The following is a 22,037-nucleotide window of genomic DNA, read 5'->3' as shown; positions in this document are numbered from 1 at the left end:
CTTCTATTTTCCAGGGGGCCTCCTCTTTATCTAGGGGGCCTCCTACGTGTTCAGGGGCCTCCTATTTGTCCAGGGGCCTCCTATTTATCCAGGGGTCTTTTATTCGACTAGGAGTCTCATATTTCTGCAGGGGCCTCCTATTTGTCCAAGGGTCTCCTACTTGTCCCGGGGCCTCCTTTTTTGAAGGGACTCCTTTTTGTTAAGGGAGCCTTCTATTTGTCCAGGGGGCCTCCTATTCGTACAGAGAGCCTCTAGCTCCTACTTGTCCATGGAGCCTCCTATTTGTTCAAGAGGTCCCCTATTTGTCCAGGGGGCCTCCTATTTGTCCAAGGGACCTGTTATTTTTCTAGGGGGCCTCTTTGCCCGAGAGGCCTCCTTTTTGTCCAGCGTGCCTCCTACATGTTCAGGGGGCCTCCTATTTGTCCAAGGGGCCTCCTATTGGTTAAAGTAGCCTCTTATTTTCCAAGCGGCCTCCTATTTATCCAGAGGGCTCCTATTTTTAGGGGGCTTCCTCTTTATCCAGGGGGCCTCCTTGTTCAGGGGGCCTCTTAATTGTCCAGGGGCCTCCTTTTGTGAAAGGGGCCTCCTATTTGTCCAGGGGGCCTCCTTTTGTGAAAGGGGCCTCCTTTTTGTCTAGGTCTAGGACCTTCTATTTGTCCAGGGGGCCTCCTATTTTTGCAGGGGCCTCCTATTTGTACAGAGGGCCTCCTACTTGTCCATGGGGCCTCCTATTTGTCCAGGGGCCTCCTTTTGTGAAAGGGGCCTCCTGTTTGTCTAGGTCTAGGACCTCCTATTTGTCCAGGGGGCCTCCTATTTTTGCAGGGGGCCTCCTAATTGTACAGAGGGCCTCCTACTTGTCCATGGGGCTTACTATTTGTCTAGGGGCCTCTTATTTGTCTAGGGCCTCCTATTTGTCCAGGAGGCCTCCTACTTGTCCAGAGAGCCTCCTATTTCTCCAGGGGACTTCCTGTTTTCCGGGGGCCTCCTACTTGTTCAGGGGGCCTCCTACTTGTTCAGGGGGCCTCCTATTTGTCCAACAGGGCCTCCGATTTGTCCAAGGGGCCTCCTATTTAAACAGAGAACCTTTTATATGAATATCGGACCTCCGTTTGCAAAGAAGCTGATGCGTCTCGGGGGCCTCCACTATTGGGGTCCCAAAATGACAATTGGGGTCCCAAATGTTCGCATTGGGGTCCCACATGGGACCTCGAAAGTATACAAAGTTACACCCATGTAGCCGAGAGGTTCGTGGGAGTAACGAAACGAAACGCTGAGTGGCTGGTGTCGCCCCACTGCCATGTGGCTGTCGCGACATGACTGACGCTCATGGCAGTTAGCTGTCAGGCTGACGGACGCCCGGGCGTCATTAGTGGGCTTCGCGGACGCCTCTGGGACAGCGAGAGATAATACGAGTATAGGCTGAGGCAGACGGCTGCTCGAGAAGTTTGTCGAACTCAAGGCCGCTGCTTGCCGAATGGTCATCAGGCAGCATGAGGAAAAATATCAAATAAATGCTCATTTTGTTTCTATAATCTTCTCAATCTGTGTCGAACGAGGGCTTTAATTTAACTGAAGCCTCTTCTATATTACTATTTGAGGAGGGTGCGTCTGTCCGTTACCGAGGTCCAGACTTGGTGGTGCTTTGCGTGGACTACAGGCCAGACCGTGGCACCTAGCCCGGTGAAATTTGCACAACTTATAGATCAAGGATGCGCGACGTGCCTTTGAGGGGTCTCAGCTCGATCGGATTGATAGGGAGCGCGTGGCGCGTGCTCAAAAAGTGCAAATTCGCGTCATAGACTTTACATGTATAAATCGGCGTGCGAAATCGGGCGAAAACGGCTAATTTTGGTCGACACGGGTCCGGTCCCGGCGCAATATCTTGATGACCAGGGGTCCGACCGGCACGGGGAAAACAGCATCGTGTAGATAATTGAATGGGCAATTGAATGGTGTGCGATTCAGAGGATAGCACACGCCACGTGCACCGGGGAGGGCACTTTTATTTCGAAAATTGACGTTTTGGACGGATTTGGGAATTTATATTATTTTCAGGTGACCGTCAGACGGAGCGAGTTGAAACAACGCCTATTGGCAAGAGGAATGTACCGCCTCTCATGGAAAAATTGTGAAAAGCTGATTGATCCAAATCAAGATCGTACAAATCACGGGAGAAAATGGTGTTTGTCAATTTTGTGCCACTTTATTAATCACACGGGTTTTGCTCCATGATCTGATTTCTCTGGCAATTAAAAATGGCACCGTTGGAAAGAGCATTCAATTCTGTCCAAGGTTCAGTCTTCATTTTTGCATGATGAGCAACATTTTTCTTAAAAATGTAAATGTTCCAAACCATTACATTGTCATTTTTAGCGAAATTCATCGATTGCCCTCAAAAGACTTCACGTCAGTTTTCGAATAAGTCTAAAGTAGAACGCATGATAATACGACGCGGGCACCTCGATGCGATGTATCTTTTTTTGTTTTATTACAAAATGCTTGGCCGTCAAAAAGCAATCCAACGAAATGGGTACTAACCAAATCGACACAGAACAACCCAATACCCACGGGTCACAAATAACCCTTCTTCGCGTTGCGGAGCACGCGGGTAACCCTAGTACCAAACTATTTTAAAACATTTCTGGCTTGGGCGATGGTTTCCAGCCGCCTCCATTTTCTGAGAATTTCTTAGCGGCTACCGTCAGCGTTTGGTTTTATCAGTGATGCCCGTCAAATATTTTGCCTACAGCCATCAGCGCCGGCGGGCTGAGTCCCCGGACTTTGAACGGCGCTGCCAAGTGCTGTGAAGTGAACAGTCCCTGGGAGCCGGTGGGGTGGGCGCCGGGCGACATTTCAGGAATAGCCGCGCGGCGTGCCAGCCGACTGGTGGTGCGTGCCGCCGCCGTGCCGCTTTGTTTGTTTGTTTTGTTGGGTTAGGCCCTTTCGGTCGACAAGACCATTGCAGAGCCGGAAGGATGATAGGAATTAGGGGGAGACATTGGTCTGGGCAGGCACCCTAGTGAGTCGCCGGGGCTGAGCCCGTCCGAAGACAGGCCACCCAGCCCCAAGGCACTCACTGCACCCGGCTACGGGGTGCGCTCCCTCGGGAGCAGCGGTGCCGCTCCAAGGGAGCAGCCCGCATGAGATAAAGTTGCCTGTCCAGCCCGGAGGGGGGTTGTGGCGTGGAGGAGAAGGATTTCAGTTTCCTGAGGATAGAAGCATGGAACGGTGCCGTGCCGCTCATGATCCGCCGAGTTAGTAACTCGGCCCGTGGTCGAGTTAGTGAGTAACTCAGCCCGCGGTCGAGTAAGTAACTTTGCCAGCGGCAGAGTTGGCAGCGCTCTACTCAGTCGCACGGGAAACTGACGTCCGTCCGTTAGCTACCGCTTCATTCACGTAGCGGGCTGCGCTCCGCCCGCCATCCATCCTGAGCACGCGGTCCGGTGGGAAGGTGCCGCCCGCTGCATACTTCTCCATCGCATTGCATACCTTAGCATAGCGCTGCATAGCGCAGGGCTGATTCAGCGCTGCGGTCGAGGCGTGCACGCCCCACTCGTGTCTGGAGGAGCATCATCAGCGCGCCCACGCGGAGTCTCCCGTGCACCCCGCCGGAGAGCAGCGGACAGTGCCGCCACGTGCCACCACGTGCCACGGGACGCGTCAGCGGCTGATTCACGGGCGGGAGAAGCGGCCGAATGAGTTCCGCGCCGGCCGAGACGGCCGATGCGCCGGCAGGATGGCTCAGAGGATGACTTATGCGGCGATCGGTCATATTTGGCAGCTGCGCCGAACGCTTATTAGAGCTGGCCAACTGCGTCGGGCGTCACACGGCGCTGGGCGGCGGGGAGAATACATGATGTATGGCTAAAGGATTAGTGCTACCCTGCGCCACGCAAACCTAATGGAAGACTTACGGTACGCGCGATAAGCTACGATATAATCACCGTGAAAAGGAAGTCACTGATAGTTTTGAGTTAATGTTTAGCGCCATTAAGGACTAAATAGTCGTCGTTCTTGGGTCAGTATCGCTGCAAAATAGTTTCCGTACAAGGCCGCTACACCACCAGTCTGCTGTCAGCGCTCGTAATAAATGGTGCTCTCAGTAACCTAAGCAAACCCGCATTGACTTTCATCCTCATAACCTCTAATAAATGTTTCACTCGCTGAATAGAGACGCGTTGAATTACCAAGTCACTTGGCAGCCCATGATAGTGGATGATTAATATTAGAGACGCGTCCGTCGGACGGCTGCCTTGCTAATGGCCAGCTCTGGCCTAACCTTTCAGGCTGCTTCTCCAGTCGATTGGCTACTGTAATACCTACTTCGAATATAAAATGCAATGACCTGTATCCAACAATATCGATATCTTACGACTTCGAATGTTTCTCAAGATTCGCTCGGTACCCAGCATGCCAAATGGTCTCACTGGTGAGCGTGGGGACCCATTCCTAGGTCTGACTCCCGCGATATCGGCCCGGCCTCCACCGACTCACCTTAGCGTGAAGCCGAAGACCGCCTCCTGCTCGCTGGGCACCACGAACACGGGGATGTAGACCCGCGTCTTGGGGTAGAGCGGCCCGTGCGGCACGGCCAGCCGCACGTGCCGGCCCAGCTCGTACAGCTTGCTGGCCTCTCGGGCGTGTGTGAGGGAGACCACTCCTGCTGTGGTAACCGGCTGGCTGGGCAGGCCGGCCTCGCCGGCGGCGCAGTCGCCGCGGCCACTGGCGGCGCTCAGCAGGTAGGAGACGGCCGCCTGGTTCTTGACGGGCTTCTTGCCGGCGTGGGCGGCCGGCCGGCGCGGCCACCAGGCGGCCGGCAGCACGGCCTCCGCCAGACACACGCCCGTGCTGTCCGGCTGACAGTGGGCCGTCAGCAGCTCGTGGCCGCGGCTCACCATCACGGTGACGCAGAGGGTGCGCTGGTGCGGCCGCGCGCCGCCGCCGCCGGCCGGCGCGGCCGCCATCAGTACGCGCAGCACGGGCCGCTCCTGGGTGACCTCGCGGGTGACCAGGTGGGCGCTGACGCGCGGCGCCGCCGCGTGGAAGTGCACCGGGTCGGTGATGTTGGCCACCTCGATGGGCAGCGGCACGGGCGCCGACTGGCGGGTGGTGAAGGGGCCGTGGTCGGCGCGCACCAGCGCCGGCTGGCGCGGGTCGCGCAGCGTGAACAGGTGCAGCCCGCTGAGCCAGCCGTCGGCCGGAGCGTCGCCGCTCGCCGCCGGGCGGTAGAAGAAGCCGTCCTCGGCGTGCTCCAGGCTGACGTGCACCGCATCGCCTGCGGGCAGCGGCGCAGGGTCAGCGCTCAGGGGCGAGAGGACATACATAGACTGCCAGCAGCAGTACCACTTGGTGATCGCTTGATAAGGTGGATTGGCCTAGTTCGATTACCTGAGCACCTACCTTCGTTGAATATAGAAAAAGCCTCACCTGAAATGGTAAATAGTCACATTTCTCACAGGCCGGTTCTCACGAGTTTCAATTGAGCGAATCTGCAAAAGGCTACGAGTGATGTGGTCCATAAATGTCTCAGATCCCTTGCAATGATGTGATAATCGCCATCATTGAAGATTTACAGTCCCCACTGAACGCTGGCCTTCACCACGGTTCGTATATATTTCACCTCTGCACGTTCGTCAGTGACAGTCACAACCCTGAAGAGCCGCCAACTCATCCAAGAAAACTGTCAGCTCGTTTGCTCAATAGCTTCTTCGGCGAAAATCTCACAATGGCTCATATTACTGTCAAGCTTGGCGTCGCGTGTAGGGTGCGTTTTACCTGTCTTGCCATTAGTGTTTTATTATAGCCGCACTAATGATATTGGCCGCTAAATATGGCGCTAATGCAGCACACCATCTACGGCTCTTTATGTCACTGCAAAAGTAAAACATGCGCTCAGCACTTTGCCAATGCTTGTCTTGCCCCTTAAAGGAACTATCCCACCTTCTAAAATGTTGTTAAAACCAGTTAAATTGTGCCCGACTTTATAGATTGGATGACCAGGAACACGGTTCTGGCATTTATTTTTCATTAAACATCTTAGGCTTCCCATATTCCAAACACAAAACTTTCAAATATGTCACGTCACAGCCCAAAATTACCTCCTTCCCCAGGCCATATTACTGTCATAAAGCTGATTCTTTTTACTCTGTAGGCACCACAACAAAGTTCAGACCAAGTTTTAAGCGATTTTTCAACGAACAAACCCATTTAAATCAGTATGACTAAACGAGGTGACGTCACACTAACGGTCGCTCCATGTTGAAGATAGGGCCTTGCGCAAGGCCCATTTTCAAATGAAGGGAACGAATTTATTCAACACCAAGAGGCCGCGGGGGTTGCAACCTAGATAGATAGTGGTTTCTGAAACTCGCCTTAAACTTGGCTATCTCGGGATAGTCCCTTTAGGCGAGGAGAAACTGTTCCTTAATCTATTACTTGTTGGTAAGAACACAGTTACGGGTTACCCAAAACATACCCATAAGACATAAATGGAACAAATTTGCTTTTGAAATGGGATACAGTCACAAATATTGGCTACAGTACCTATTATCATCAAGCCCGTCTAGCATCTGGTCTTCTTATTTCATCTCCATCCAATCAACCAACCTCGATTTACGAGAGGACATGGTTATATATGTGCATACTCGTGTGCCGTTATATAGGTATAGCATATCGATGATTCGGCAACCCGAAACCGCACAGTTGGCGCTTCTTTCAAACCATTTTCAAACAACGGGTCAGATTATCGTCGATAGTGTTTTATGGTTCAGACCCTATCAGCTGGAACCAATATCCATTTCCATACCACATATTTCGCGCCGCATTGGCTACCGAGAGCACAATCGACTGAAAGGGGAACGGGCCGCGACTCGCGAGATATGCCCGCGCGGCGAACGGGACGGGGAACTGCGCCACTATCGGCGCCAACTGGGTCACCTGCCGCCACTCAGCTGAAACGATACGGCGCTCATTATGCCGCCATGGTCATTTGCGCAATGGCAATTATACTAAATGCACGATATTAGATATAATGAGAGCAGGTCGCTGAGTAATTAATTGCGGCATTAACAGTAAGCAGTTATCAGACGTTCTTTTTAAGGACAGAACAAGAAAGGTAGGTATATATGGCCTTGCGCAGAAAGATTCTATATGAAAGGGAGCGCGGGTCACGGACCAGTTGAGAGAAGCGGCATGCATTTGTTATCCATATTGCTATGTCTCTCACTATACGAGATTTTTAGCCGGTGTTTTATCTTTCCACGCCGATGAGTCAGTCACCCGGCTCCTGCCAAATGCGTCTGGTTGGCGGCTGGTATCGTAGGTATGACCAGCCCGCGATGACCCCCGCCTCCCATGCATACACAAACATACTGGTGACACGGCGCCTTGATTAGGTCATAAATGTTGGACGTATGTACGACGCGTCATCTCCCGGCATGGCCTGACCAAGCGCTGAGCAAACAGGCCCAGGAAAACTAGCCAGTTTTCCGACAGCTCATACCTATTCTCCAGATGGCGGGAGACAATTGATAACGACCGGAGCGATTACAATCTAATTGAAGCAAAATAATAATAATAGCATGCCCACTTGCTGAAAGTGCGGCCTACCGAACCGAACCTCGCTCGGAGTGTGGCAGTGCAGCCACGGCTCGCAGGAAATCCTAATGGATGGGAGGGGGAGGGGAGGAGCGGCCGGTCCTGGCTCACAGACTGACCTGCGGGCACAGCCTGAATAAGATACATTCACGCATCTCGAAGGATCAAAAGGGAATGATGAATGCTCGTTCCATACCAGAGGAACCAAGAACGCATCACTGAGAAGATGTCTCTGGCATCTGACATCGACTGACATTGCTGGTTTGTCCGCCCACGATATCATCTGATGTTACAACATCACTCGGTTCTCGGCGGGAACACGCGCTGCCGGCCCGTCGTTGACGTCACTTATGTTTTAGGGCCTTGGACGTCACTGGCCGGTGGCCGCCCCGACGCTGACCGCCGCTGACCACTGCAGTGGCCGGGCGCCAGTAGACGCCCATACCGCGGCGGCCGACGGGCGGGCGGCGGCTGACCGTCGCGGCAGGCGGCCCGCTGCAGTGCAGAGCAGTGCAGCGTGCAGACAGTGACGGGCCGCCGCCGCCGCTCTGAGAGAGCCGCCGATCGGGAACGGTGGACACGGACAGTGGGGCCGAGAGATCACCACTGATGGATGGAGCCGCCGAACGGCGCCGGCCCGGTACGGGGTCTGAGTGAGGTCTCGGACGGCGCCGGCCTGGGAATGGGGTCTTCCAACGGCGCCGCCGGCCTGGGGGACAGCGGCTCCGAACTGCGCCGGTAGGGTGGGCAAGACCATGCAAGACCTACCAAAGAGACCTCTTCTAGCTGCGAAATTGTCTGATGGTATCTCTGATCGATTGATCATATTCCGGCACCGGCGCCGGACGTCGTCTTTTTCCGGCCAGCGCCGCGGGGAAATACGATAAAATGTCCATAATTCTCCCGGAGTCGATTTGGTTGCCCGCTCGGAGCGCCGTATATATTTCATCCCGGTGAGGCGCGTCTCCCGGTAGGCGGAAACGGTGCGCGTGATGAACGCTGATCTGCCGTGGGCGGTTCCAGCTGCACAGGAGCACTGAGAAGGGCGGCAGAAATCCGCCCGGTGGATCGGAAGGACTGCCGCAAAAATCCGTCCGGCTCGCGGAGGGACGCAGAAATCCGCCGAGCGGACTGACGGCCAGAGAAATCCGCCCGGCAGACGGCCGCAGAATTCCGCCCGGCAGACGAGCGGCCGCAGTAGGTAATCTGCCCGGCGGACTGACAGCCAGAAACCCGCGCCCGCTGGAGGGACGGCCGCAGAAATCCGCCCAGTCCAGTCCAGTGACCGGATGGCCGCGGGAGATACCCAAAACGGGACCACCCCGATAAGCCATAGAAAAGGAGTGAAAAATAATACGAAACGTCTTGCTTGTTGCAAGCACGTCATTTACGGGTTCTGTTCAAGGGGTCGGAGCAAAATATCAACCATCACACCAAGGTCATCTTTTGTCCTTTGGCTAACCGAATATTGAGGTCGCACTTTCCAGCAACAATGGTGATAACCATTGTACACTGAACGGTATATGCTTCGTAAGTCTACATACAATCTAATTATTTTACAGCGCTTCGTCTCTCGGACACATCTAGGCCTTCGCGCACCATTATTACGGAGCGAGCGAAGCGAGCGTAGTCTTTCCTTAGATTAACGGAAATTTCTGAGTATGAGCGGCCGGCCGGCCGGCCGGCCGTGGTCACGCTTTTGCGAGGCTTATATCTCAGCAACCACTTGACCGATTTACACGCGGTAATTTTTGTAGGGTAGCTTCATTCCTTCTACCAAGTATTGGACTATTCCCGATGCATGTGGGTGACCCCTTATGCACGTGCCACGTGCAAAACGAAGAGGTGTCACTTTTGTAATTGTTGCAATATTTCGGAAACTACTTGGCCGATTGCGCTGAAAGTTGGCATGTAGGTAGGCACCCACCAGGCACTGCATATACATGTGCCAGAGTTGGGGTGCTGCTGCACGTGCGCACGTGCAGGGGTCGTTTCCAGATCTCGAGAACGGTTGGACCGATTGCGCTCAAATTTGGTACACGGTTAGGGACCGGTTAGTAGGGTGCCGTGCACAAGTCAGTTGGGACCCATTTTGCACGTGCGCACGTGCAGGGTGCCGCTTCCAGATCTCGAGAACGGCTGGGCCGATTGTGCCCAAATTTGGCACATCGCTAGAGACCAGTTAGTAGGGTGCCGTGCACAAGTCAGTTGGAGGTACCCCCTCGCAATTTCGCACGTGCAAGGCCCACCCTCTCGCTCGCTCCGTTAGTCGCCCCAAAAGGCGTTATACTGGTCAGTAAAGCTATTGTTCTCCGCGGTTGTGTGGTCAAATGCTTCATTTTTCAGCCTTTTACAAACATTAATTACGTTCACTATACCGCTACTGGTGGCTTTATTCCCTCGCCCCGTTGGGGGGGGGGCATTTTGGCCCCCCCCCCCTGTGGTTTTTCCTGAATAGCAAGAAAACGGCGGCGCGCAGCGCCGCCAAATTTTCAGCACCTTCCCGGGCATCAATTTGACACCTTCACACCAAGTTTCAAGTCTTAGGTCACCTTAGGTCAGGAGTTATTGAGGTCAAACTGAGGTCATGTTCGAGCAAAGATGAGCAAAAAACATGCAATCTTGAAACGCTCACCAAATCTACAGTTATCAACCAATTTTAAAGTTCTTTATATGGTCTAGTAGACAAAAAGCGGCGCTACAAAACTGCTATCTCGGATTTTCAAAAATTTTGGTTTTTGACAAAAAAAATCAAAAATTTGATTTTTTTAGAAAAACTAGAAAAAAATCCAAATTTTTTCCGACGAAAAAACCGGGATATATGTGATAGTCCCAGCGCTCTTCTATAAACATACCAAATTTCAGATCGATATCTCGTTTTTTGGCCAAGTTATAGCGAAAAAAAACTGTTCAAAAATGATGACGTCAAATTTTTGAACTCAATTTTTAGCGATTCTAGATCACGTACGGCAAAACAAAGACCACCAGTGAACTCCCCGTGACGAGCTGCATCGATTCGATACCCATTTTATGCAAAAATATCAACTTTGAAATTTGACCTAATTTGACCTGACCTTGACCTGGCCTTGACCAAAACGTGACCTAAGCTGGCCCCAAAGGCTGCCTGACCCACATAATCGCATTTGTCATGTAAAATGGACCATAAAACATGTATCACACGACACTTTCATTAAATTTCATATTGTGACCCCCCGTGACCTGACCTCTGTGACCTGACCTGGTATCAGTGACCTCAAATAGCAAAATATGTGTTTGAAGAACATTTCCCCATCGATGATTTTCAATGAAATGCATTTTACTCGATTTTACAACGCATTTCTTGAAATGCCTGTAAACGGTGAAAATTGGACCTTTGACCTGACCTGTGACGTCATCGGTTTGACCTAGGTCAATAAAATTGGGTCACAAGGTAGTTCCCCGTTGGGGCTATCCAACGCCGTTTACCGCTTGTCGCTATGTTGCGTGGTTCTCGAGATCTTAGCGGGGGGGCCAAAATGCCCCCCCCCCCCCAACCGGGCGCGTTGCTCGGCAGAGCCCAACGGGGCGCGGGTTAACATGAAACCATAAAGGTCGCTGCCCACTTCGCTGACGTATGCTGTCGCTACAAATGGACGCTCTCTGCTACACAAAAGAACTAAGAAGACCCCTGCAACCTGCGCAGCTGATATAGGATGGCCCGCGGGGGTTTATCGTGGCCATTTTGTCAATCACTGGTGTCAGTTTGTGGCCGTTTCTGTCAGCCATACGTCAACTCATTGGCTTTGATAGCGATTATAATTTATCGATATTTGATTAATCGTCCAATATGTAGGGGCCACACAGAGCCTCGTGTTACGCCCACGGAGAAATACCTAAATAGAGCGTATGCGGTTACCTATAAAAGGGTATGCGGTGATAGTCGTTACGCCCCCAGAGAAACACGTGAATAGAGCGAACGTGGTTAGTTCAGAACCAGATGATGTATAAATGGATCCATTAGACAAGCTACGAATTTAAGAAATAAGTCGTTCTTGTTAAGTTCACTTCAAAGTACTTCACTTCAAACTGTTCAGCTTATCGAGATGAGAACACGTGTCGAAAATAACGACGCATTTGACAAGTTACTAATTACCTATAACTCGTAATGCTTCAGCATGATTGTGCCCAAAATGGATGGAGACTTCCACTGGCGTCCAACTGGCGTCTAACTTAGCAGACGTCCAAATTGGCGTCTAACTTGGCGTCTAGCTGATGTGTTTTATGACAAATAACCTCAAAACAAACCAAAATGTTATAGCCCAAAATAAAAAACTATGCACGCTCTCCGTTTTAATTAGAAATTTCATTCAGTCACAAATAAGGTGTATCTTTTTCATTTCTGGCCGGTGCAAGTGACAGCCGTCACATCCATTTCGGACGAGACAATGGTGCCATCAGCAGGGACCGAGAACCTCAGATTGGACCACCGCAGCCCAAATAAAGCTCAGCTCCAACATCAGCAGCGCGACCCACCAATCACCGCAGACACAAAATTGGACGAAAAACAAAATATAAGGCCTGCGCTGAGAGGCTGTGGCAGGCAGTCCATCGTCAATCTCTGTCAATTATCAGCGAATGCGCGCGGCTCGATCATGCTCTTGTCCTACTACCTAATGACTCATATCTTCCACATTACATACAGTACAGGCACGCCTCCACAAAACACATAGTCGTGCCGCCCCGTCTCGGTGGGTGAGCGGTCGCGGCGGCGCCCTTCCCATACGTTGTGCGTACTGTCGCGTCGTCTGAGGCTGTGTTTGCGGTTTGGCGACTGTGAGGCGGTCCGTGGAATTATTGATACCTGTACCGTCAACCGTGTACCGTTCGGTGGCTCCCGTCATTGGGTCACCGAAACTGCCGAAGCCGAAATAGAGCGAAAAAAGGAGCGCCACTTCTGTCAACTTTTCATAGATCGAAGAGCTGCGACAAATCGCTGATAGGGATCGCTGATAAAAAATTATGCGTCCTCAAGACGCCAATTTCCATCGCGCCGCGCCCGTCGCTTGGAATGCTGACGACACCGACGGCGAGCGACTGATTGAATCAACACCAGCTCTGTGTGTGTCCGGTCCCGACCGGTGCGGTCCGAATTCGTAACGGCGCGCCGGCGGAGAGCGCCTCCCGGTGACAGCTCCGGCTCTCAGGGACAACAAACACAGCCTCAGCAGCCACCCGGCCGAAAATAGACCGCCGTCCGCGCAAATGGATCCACCGCCCCGGTTGTTGCCAATGATACCGGCGCCAGTGGCATTTTTCCAGAAGCCACACAGAGCACCCTCACCAAGGGCGTGACTGGAAGGTGCGCACGGCGGACGGACGCGGCTGATACCCGGACCGCCCGCGGCGCGTCGGCACCTCTGTTTGTTTGGAAGCCATTCATCCGGCCGGCTCGTCGCGGCGGGAGAGCCGCCGGCCGCCGCGTCAGCCGCGGTTGCGCAACAAACGCCGCGACGAGTGGCCGCCGTGAATGTCACCTCTTCTCGACCGGACGCAGAGCCGGGGATACTAGTTGCCGTCCTGCTCTGCCTGGCGGCACCTAGCCATCAGCTGAACCATTAGCTGAACTGACCGCAGACAAACGTCAAACGGGCCAGCTCTCTTGTCTCTCCGTCGGCAAACCACAGTGGTTCTCGGTAGCACGTCCGACAGAGGCGACTTTGCTTAGTCTGTCCAACAAACAGCAGAGTCCTTTGTCTAACGGACAACTGCATCTCTCCCACCGCAGACGGAGAGGGGTCACCGAGCTACCTCGACCAGTGGAGAGCGGCCGACTGTGTTCTCTATATCTACCGGCGGAGGGCGGCCGACCGTGCTCCCTCCTGTAACGGAGGGAGAGAGCTCCCGTGGCGCATCGGGTCGGGGCAGGAGCGTGCGCGGTGGTAGAGCCGCCCAGTAGCGCCCCGTGCGTGGAGCGGCCCGCCCCACGCCGAGACGCCTGGCGCCGCCCCTGCGCTGCGGTGCAGCTGTCCTGGTCAATTCCGCGGCGTTTCGGACATGGTCTCTGCTCGACCTGGCCACGCGTTATCTGTCTGCGGATCTTCCCACCCACACGCCTCCGGCGGTGTGACTCAGTGAACTCTGTTGACCTAAGCTCTCCAGCTCGCCGTTTGGTCCAACCGGGACTGAGCTCAGTGCTGTCAGAGTGACTGTAATCAGCCATAGACATACTACAGCGATCGGCGCAGCAAATCAGTAGCGGCTGTCAGTGCTGTGCCGAGCTCGGCGTTCACTGCTGTCGCCCCCACTGACAGGAGCTACCTGTGCCCGGCGAGCCACCGTAGTCGCGCCCACAGACAGTAGCCCGACCGCGACTGCGCCGTCTCGGGAGGGAAAGAGGACTCGAGGATCGCGGCGGGTACCTGGGAGAGAGGGCCAAAACGAGGGCGGGGAGGGGGAGGGAGGGTGTGGAAGGGTGTTGTGGGCTGGGAACAGGGAGTGGGTGTGGGACGGTGGGCCGCTGCTGGTGTTTTATACAGTTTGTTTGCTTTTGTTTGCCTATCATGTGATAACCTGTCTTTCTCAGTTTCACAGGCATATTATTTTTCTTTATTTTAGTTTTATTCCTTGTTTGCAATCATGTGTTTGCCTGTTTCTGTCTGAGGTTAAATTGTTGGAGTTTGTTGAATTGCCGTAAAGTAGAGTCGGCATATATTTATTTTTGTTTGTACATTGCCAAGTTGAATGAATTGAACCATTTGCACTTAGCTGATACTTACATACATGTTCGTTTTTCACTTGTCACTCGCTGTCGCCGCCCATCGTTTACCAGCATGTGCTGTGTTGCAGTAGCCGCCGCCGCTCGGCCCGGGGTGCCCGTCTGCCGCGCTGCCTTCCCGCCCGACTCGGCACCAGTGGTGGTGACCAGCAGCCGGCCGCTCTCATCGTCCAGACCAGACTCTCTCGGCTCTACTCCGGCGCAGGCTTGTGCACCTCCAGCCGCTCACAGTCCCAACATCCCTCTCATCATCCTTCGAGAACCTTACAGAATGCCCTTTGCACAATCACCCATAAGATTACAATTAATAACTTTAGCCCAGCCCGCCAGTCATGGCGTGTTCCCCACATTGACACTAACGAACTCGCAATGGTCACTAAACAACCTTTACAAGAACATTAGAATTATGCTAGTCATTGGTGGCATTGAAACAAACCCTGGACCCGAATTGTTTGACCACCTCAACATTGCTCACATAAATATAAACAGTATCACTGCAGGGGATAAAAAACACGAGCTTATGCAATTTGTAAGCATGAATAGTATAATGTTATGCGCTCTTACCGAAACAAAACTTGATGATACGGTTTCTCCTTCGTTATACCAGCTTGATACTTACCATGCCCCTTTCGTTCGACACAGAGATAGAAATGGCGGAGGAGTTGCGTTGTATGCTCACGCTTCGTTACCGATAAAGAGACTTAGAGATCTAGAGATCGGAGACGAAGAATGGATCTGGGCCAAAGTCTCGGTGCATAAACTTAGCTTGGTAATATGTTGCATATACTTACCACCAAATCAAACAACAGCCAGGTTACAACTGTTTATTGAGCGAATGACTGAAAGCGTTTCACTTGCACAGACCTACTCACCCACAGCTATAATAATATTAGGGGACTTCAACGCTGGAAATATATATCTAAATAGTACTAAACACACGCATAGTGGCATCACAAACTTTGATCGCCAGCTCAACGACACTTTTAACATGCTAGACATGAAGCAACTCATATCACAGCCAACACGCATAACTGACAACGTCAGTAATCTGAGAGACTTAATTTTTACAAATAATACTGACATTATTCTACACAGTGACACGCTCTCAGCATTCTCAACTTTGGACCACCTTCCTGTAATCACATCTCTGCGTACAACACACAGCTCATCAAACACTGACGTTACGTTTAAGACAATCTGGGACTATACGAGACTTGATGCTGATCTTTTTACCAGACTTCTTATAGACACGGACTGGGATCATATTATCGACAATGACGTAGACATAGCAGCGGAACAATTCACATCTGCCATCTTAAAAGCCGCCGAGACATCAATACCACATAAGAAGATACCAGTGAACCAGCGTAAAAAACCATGGGTGACATCAGACTTGATTAAACAAATAAGAAAGCGTGACAGACTCTTCAGACGGGCTAAACAGACTCAGACCACTTACGACTGGGAAAGATGGAAATATCAGCGTAACATCGTAACGGCGGTAAACAAACGACTAAGACAAACCCACATACAAAGCCAAGTTCAGAAACTCTTACAGCACAAACAAGACCCGCACAAGTACCACCAAACACTTCGCAAATTAACAGGTAAGACAGCTGACAGCATCATTCCACCGCTAGAAACGACTGACGGAAAAGTACTGACAGACGACTACGAAAAGGCGACATTGTTAAACGACTACTTTGCCAGTCAGGCAAAGCTCGACATTCCAAATTCGCATACCGTACCAATGGACAACATAGGACACACGACGATTCCCACCCTCGGTACAATTGAGACAACTGAGAGAGAAGTCCTACGAATCTTAAACTCCCTTGACTCTAATAAATCCACTGGCCCGGACAAAATCCCAGTAAAAATATTAAAATTATGTGCACTCATCATAGCAGGCCCACTTTCGAAATTGTTTAATAAGTCTCTCGCGTCTGGAATTTATCCTTCAACGTTTAAACAGGCCAATGTGAAACCCATATATAAAAATAATGGATCACCATCTGATTATACCTGTTACCGACCCATCAGTCTTTTATCTTCCCTTTCAAAAGTTTTTGAAAAAATTGTCCACAAACGCATTTATGATCATTTAACAGAACACTTATTATTGACTGACAAACAGAGTGGGTACCGGAAAAAGCACAGCACGGAACAACAATTACTTTATTTGACCCATAACATGCACAAATCACTCGACTCAGGACATGACTTCACAGTAATTTACCTGGACATATCAAAATATTTTGACAAGATCTGGCACCAAGGACTATTATACAAATGCAAACATGACTTTGGCATAACTGACTCACTGTTAAAATGGTTGACTTCCTACCTCAGTGACAGACGACAACGAGTGCAAATAAACAACACCTTTTCGAACCAACAAATTGTTAACGCTGGCTGTCCTCAAGGCTCTGTACTCGGACCTCTCTTAGCCTTAATGTATCTTGACGAAATTCAACAAAATATCGACAATGAAATTTTACTTTTCGCAGACGACACATCTCTCCACGCATCCCACTCAACGACAGACCTCCACGACGTAGAACTTTCACTTCAACGCGACCTTGACGAAATATATAAGTATGGCAGAAAATGGGCAATTACATTCAACACAACAAAGACAGTCCAGCAAACATTTTCACGAAGAAATAATTTCACAGCACCACGTCTCACATTTGGTAGGAATCCCATACCCATTCATGAAAACCACACTCATCTGGGATTAACGTTCTCCAATGACCTACATTTTCACCATCACATCAACAAAATTTGTAAAAAGGTCAACAAATCACTAAGCCCACTATATCCAATTGCACAGTACGTACCCAGGCCCATTCTTGACCAAATTTATAAGACGTATATCAGACCACACTTCGACTATTGCGACACAGTATACGACGGACATATCACGACACACGACGCCATGCGACTCGAGAGACTACAAAACAGAGCGGCAAGACTCGTGACAGCAACCTTATTTAGAACACCGACTGACAAGCTTTTACTCGACTTAGGGTGGGATAGACTATCGACGAGAAGACGCATGCATAGAATAACACTTTATCATACATTCAACAGCCACGAAGAGTACACACCACAATACATTAAAAATACAATGCCTCACACACGCGCTGAAAACACCGGACGAGTCTTAAGAAATGCCAGTACACATACAACAACACCTAGCCGGACCACTTCGTACCATAATTCATTTTTCCATTAACGGCTAAACACTGGAATGATCTCCCTGAAACCATCCGATCCCTGCCACGAACATCCTTCAAAAAGACCATTTCTGAGCGGCTGGGAGTGACCGGGCCTCCGAAATTTTATGAAACTGGGTCTAAATTGGGAAATATTTTACACACAAGACTAAGAACCGGAATGAGTCACCTGAACTCTCATCTCTTCCAAATTCAAAAAAGTGAAACATCAATGTGTGCTTGTGGCTTTCCAAACGAGAACGTTCGGCATTATATCCTTGACTGTCCACTCTACGAACCACTAAGGCTAGAAATGTTTCAAACTATTTCTTATCAAATAGGTATTGAGCTAAATGAAATTTCTCCTAAGCAAAAACTTGACTTCCTTATTCACGGTGAAACTCTGGACGATGAGAGCGGCTGCGCGGTCGCACATCTCTTTCAAAAATTCATTTTATCATCAAACCGGTTTACAGAACACTAAATTTCAACACCAAGATACCACCTTGATCTAGGTTGTCAGGCTGCGGTTGGACGTGGCGCTCCGGGCTGACCGTGCGGTGGCTCGCGCACGCTTCTTTACTGCTCGGTGTCTGTCGTGGCGGCGACAGCCAACTCGTATGCTTTGAGTTTTGCGTATCAAATGTTTTCTGTATCTTAAGTTCAAGATCTCATCTGGTATGTTTTTTGTCTGTTTGTTTGTATTTTCTTCTTCCAGAGTGATGCTTAAACTCAAGCGCTTTGCGCTTTTGCATCCCTCTGCTGCATTCTTCCGGAATCTTTCTGTCTCTGATAATAAACATTGTGTGTGTGTGTGTGTGTGTGGCGGGGAGAGTCCGACTGTGTCCCACCCCATCCAATCTATCCTCCACCGGCGGAGGGCGTCTCTCCAAACAGCTCGGCTGCAGCCGCCGCCGGAAGCGGTCTGGATTGTTGTCTTCTGGTCCGGCCCTGGTCCACTCGTCGGGTCTGTCCCCGCGCCGACACCGGACATGACTGGCGGTCAATGGTGCGAGCTGGAGGGCGCGCCACGGGGCGTCGGCGTAAAGCGGCACGTCAGCAACGACCCATCGCCACGATGCGCTGGTGCGAGAGTGGGACCGGTGTCAGATGACTATGTGTGATATTTGAGTCCCTGCCTGACGCTGATTGGTAATTATGTGGGGCGTTGGTCGAAATATTGCTTAACATGCGAGGAAATTGTTGGGTTTAGAGCGAATCCCATCACGGAAGAGAATGAAAGCGGAAGCCACAAACTATGGAAAATATGCGCTGAGTACCTCACCTTTGTTCTGACGAATACCTAATGATTACACTGCAATGTCATACTGCAAGCCAATAAGAGAGTACAAAAACATGGCTGGTTCCGTTTACTAGCCGAATTAATTAGCTAGATAAAACACTGAACACTGAACAGTGTGAATTCGCTCCTATGCGTTTGCCTCTAATGCAGTTCGTAAGACAGATCATTAGTCGATTAACGATTCTGTTATGCTCCTTTTACGCTCCTATTGTCACCAGCCGTTGAGAGTCCAGTTCAGTAATTCGTCGTTTGCAATATCCGTGGAATGTTTTATGGCAAAGCACGAAGGAATAGGTATCAATTCTCGCCGGAAAAACCGTACAATACGTAACACAAAGCCAGGTCTCAATTCGTAGCTTTTTAATATCCAAGTTTAGGTACCTAAGCACAACACCCATATGATATGCTCATGCAGTATGGAACTTTAAATTTTGACACAGCATTGGTGTATATTCAAAACACCTCGGTGATGTTGGAGCCGTCGCGCTTGTCCACATGACCACACCACAAAACGGCTCCTACCTTGGCATCATTTTAAGCACGCCTTTTGCCTACCGGGAGATTTCAGGTATGTCATTGTATGACGAAAGTGATCGAAGCGTAAATCGCTACTCGTCTACTCATTCTGTCTTCTAATTGATGCGCCGAGTGCGAGGACGTAAAAACGCTGCTGTTTGTCGGTTATCGAATGCACTGCGCCTGCCGGGCACCTGGGTGTCGAGTTACACCGCTACCGACACGCATAGCTCGGATCAGCGCCCTCACTTCACTCACACCGCCCGCAGCAAAAACGCGTCGGCCGCCGCACGCCCCCGAACGGCACAAAAACCCCGCCCGGGGTGAGCGGGCACTCACCGAGCGCGCAGAGCGCTGCTATCCAGACGATCCACAGGGTCGGCCTCGACATGGCGGCGACGGTCTCCTCGCTACATGGCCACCCGTCTCCGGACACAGTCTCACTGCCGCCGCGCGCCGCGCCGCCGCCGGTCGCCCGGCATCGATTGCAGCCGCCGCCGCCGCCGCGCCGCCGCTCGGCAGACAGCCGGCGCCGCCTGGCGACCCCGACTGGTAACCGACATAGGTGGGCACGATCCGTTCCTCCGTTCCTCCGTTCCGGAACGCCGTTACAATTTTTAGGAACGGAGGAACGGACTCGTTACATTTTAAAAAGGGTAACGGACCAAGTAACTTCCGTTACATTGGTTGTTCGTTCCTCCGTTACACTTTACAGTTTAGTCCGTTCCTTCGTTCCTCCGTTACTTTTCGTTGTCCGAGCGGGTTGATCTTTCAGCTAACCCACAGACATTAATGCAGCAGCGGAATAGTGGATTATTGAGCAGCCCTGACTTGACGAAGGAAGATGGCCTCAGTGTACTGGCCTTCCGAAATGAGCCGGCGTTGCAGTTTGTGTTCGCAAAGTTCAACACGGGCGTCCCTTCAAGCGCCTCAGTAGAGCGCATGTTCTCAATGGGAAAAGATGTGCTACGTGCAAAAAGGGCTACCCTCTCAAAAAGTGGCAGCGGAACATCTTCAATTTCTTTCCATGCAACGCACATAGGGCTAATGTTAAAATGCCAAAATCAAAGGGAGGCACGGTGCACCGGTGTCCCTCCGTTCCACCGCCTATGCTCTCAGATGCCAACCCGGAACGTCTAGTGTTCGTGAAGGGCAACCGGCATCTGGCCGGGGACAAGTGATGCGCATCAGTACCACCAGACGTTCCAACTTCCAAGGTTTAGTGCCCAATCAGTGCCCGCTGTCTTGGTAGATTTGGTGGGCATTCCGCTTTCTCGGTATGTTTAGTTTGTGTCAGAATGGTCTAAAAAATGTGTGAAATACACAACATTTTAACGTTTTTTTTTATTTTGCTGTAACGGAGTAACGGACTAATGAACTTCCGTTACATTATATGCAGAGGAGCGGAGGAACGAGTAACGGAAGTCACGTTTTGAAGGAACGGAGGAACGAGTAACGAAGTTACAATTTTGGGGAACGATGCCCACCTATGGTAACCGACGACGAGCCGGGCCGGGCCACAGGCCAGTGCCGCGGGCCGTCGGCCGGTCATGGGCAGCGGTCGGTGTGCCCCGGCTGGGCCGCCGTGGCGCCGGTCAGCCCAACAATCAATGGCTCGACCAGCGTCAAGGGCAGCCGCGGCGCCCGCCCGGATGTGGCCCGGATGTGGCCCGGTGGGGCCGAAATTGTTTTTATTTAACCCGCGCCCTGCTGGGGGGGGGGTGTTTGAACAGCCCCCCTTATGGTTTTTTGCGAATATCTCAAAAACGGTAGCACGGAGCGCCGCTGTTTTTGGCACACCTTATCATACATCAATTCTACACATGTTGTAATAATTTCAGACCAAGGTCATTCAAGATCAGGTCACCAGATCACTTGAAGTGACCGCACCTCATAAAAAATTCAATGTCTGCCACAGCTTCACCGAGCGACCGATCGCTTTGAAACTTTCAGCGGTTCATAAGAGCATGAGTATGTATAAAATGTATATCTTGGAATTTTGATATCGGTGACCTAAGTTCAGGTCAATTTTGCGACCTCCCCATTAGGTATAAGTCAAAGGGAGAAAATTGAAAGGCGCCTCTTTTGGACGAAAGCCATTATAAACACACACTGAATTACAAGTAACTTACAGCGTGTCTCAGAATTGACTGAACACTGTTAACCCGCGCCCTACTGGGGGGGGGGTTGAACACCCCCTTGTGATTTTTCGCGAATATCTCATGCGCTATTAATAATAACAATCATCAAAACAATATTTTTTCGACCTACTGCTACCAGCGTAAGATTGTAAGCCGCGTACAGCCACCGCTAAAGTAATGTAGGGTTTTACCCAGGGCTGCGGAGTCGACGGAATTTGAGCGACTCCGACTCCGACTCCGACTCCGGCCTGAAAAATCGACTCCGACTCCGACTCCGACTCCGACTCCAGCTCCGACTCCGACCTTCAGTACCTATTTCCCATATATCAAAGATGCATCATGCCTGGTTGCCTTTATTGCGCAAGCAGAATGTTTTGGCGAACGTACAGTCACCAGCACTTGCTACTAATCACCTCGTTTTTGCTCAGTAGTTTGAAGAGCGATCAATTCTCAGAGTCGCACAAGATACGTCAAACGATCTGTTTGGTCCTCCGATTTTCGAATAT

The 22,037-nt window shown here is 51.2% G+C and overlaps 1 protein-coding gene across 1 annotated transcript in view; it reads right to left on the bottom strand.

Moving 5' to 3' along the window:
- The window catches only part of LOC122374892 (transmembrane protein 132E-like), an 80,787-nt gene extending 60,916 nt beyond the window's left edge, over positions 1–19,871 (bottom strand). The window contains exons 1-2 of the mRNA XM_043353951.1: positions 19,730–19,871; positions 4,495–5,275 (exon numbers count right to left, since the gene is read on the bottom strand). Coding sequence (XP_043209886.1) covers positions 4,495–5,275; positions 19,730–19,781 — 833 coding nt within the window. The 5' untranslated portion in view covers positions 19,782–19,871. The remainder of the gene's footprint in view (positions 1–4,494; positions 5,276–19,729) is intronic.
- Positions 19,872–22,037: the final 2,166 nt, after the last annotated feature.

Source organism: Amphibalanus amphitrite, unplaced genomic scaffold, assembly GCF_019059575.1.
Source record: "Amphibalanus amphitrite isolate SeventyFive unplaced genomic scaffold, NRLGWU_Aamphi_draft 001734F_arrow, whole genome shotgun sequence".
In the NCBI taxonomy this organism is placed as follows: Eukaryota; Metazoa; Arthropoda; class Thecostraca; order Balanomorpha; family Balanidae; genus Amphibalanus; species Amphibalanus amphitrite.
The sequence above is the reverse complement of the archived record's forward strand: the minus strand, read 5'-3'. Positions and strand labels throughout refer to the sequence as shown.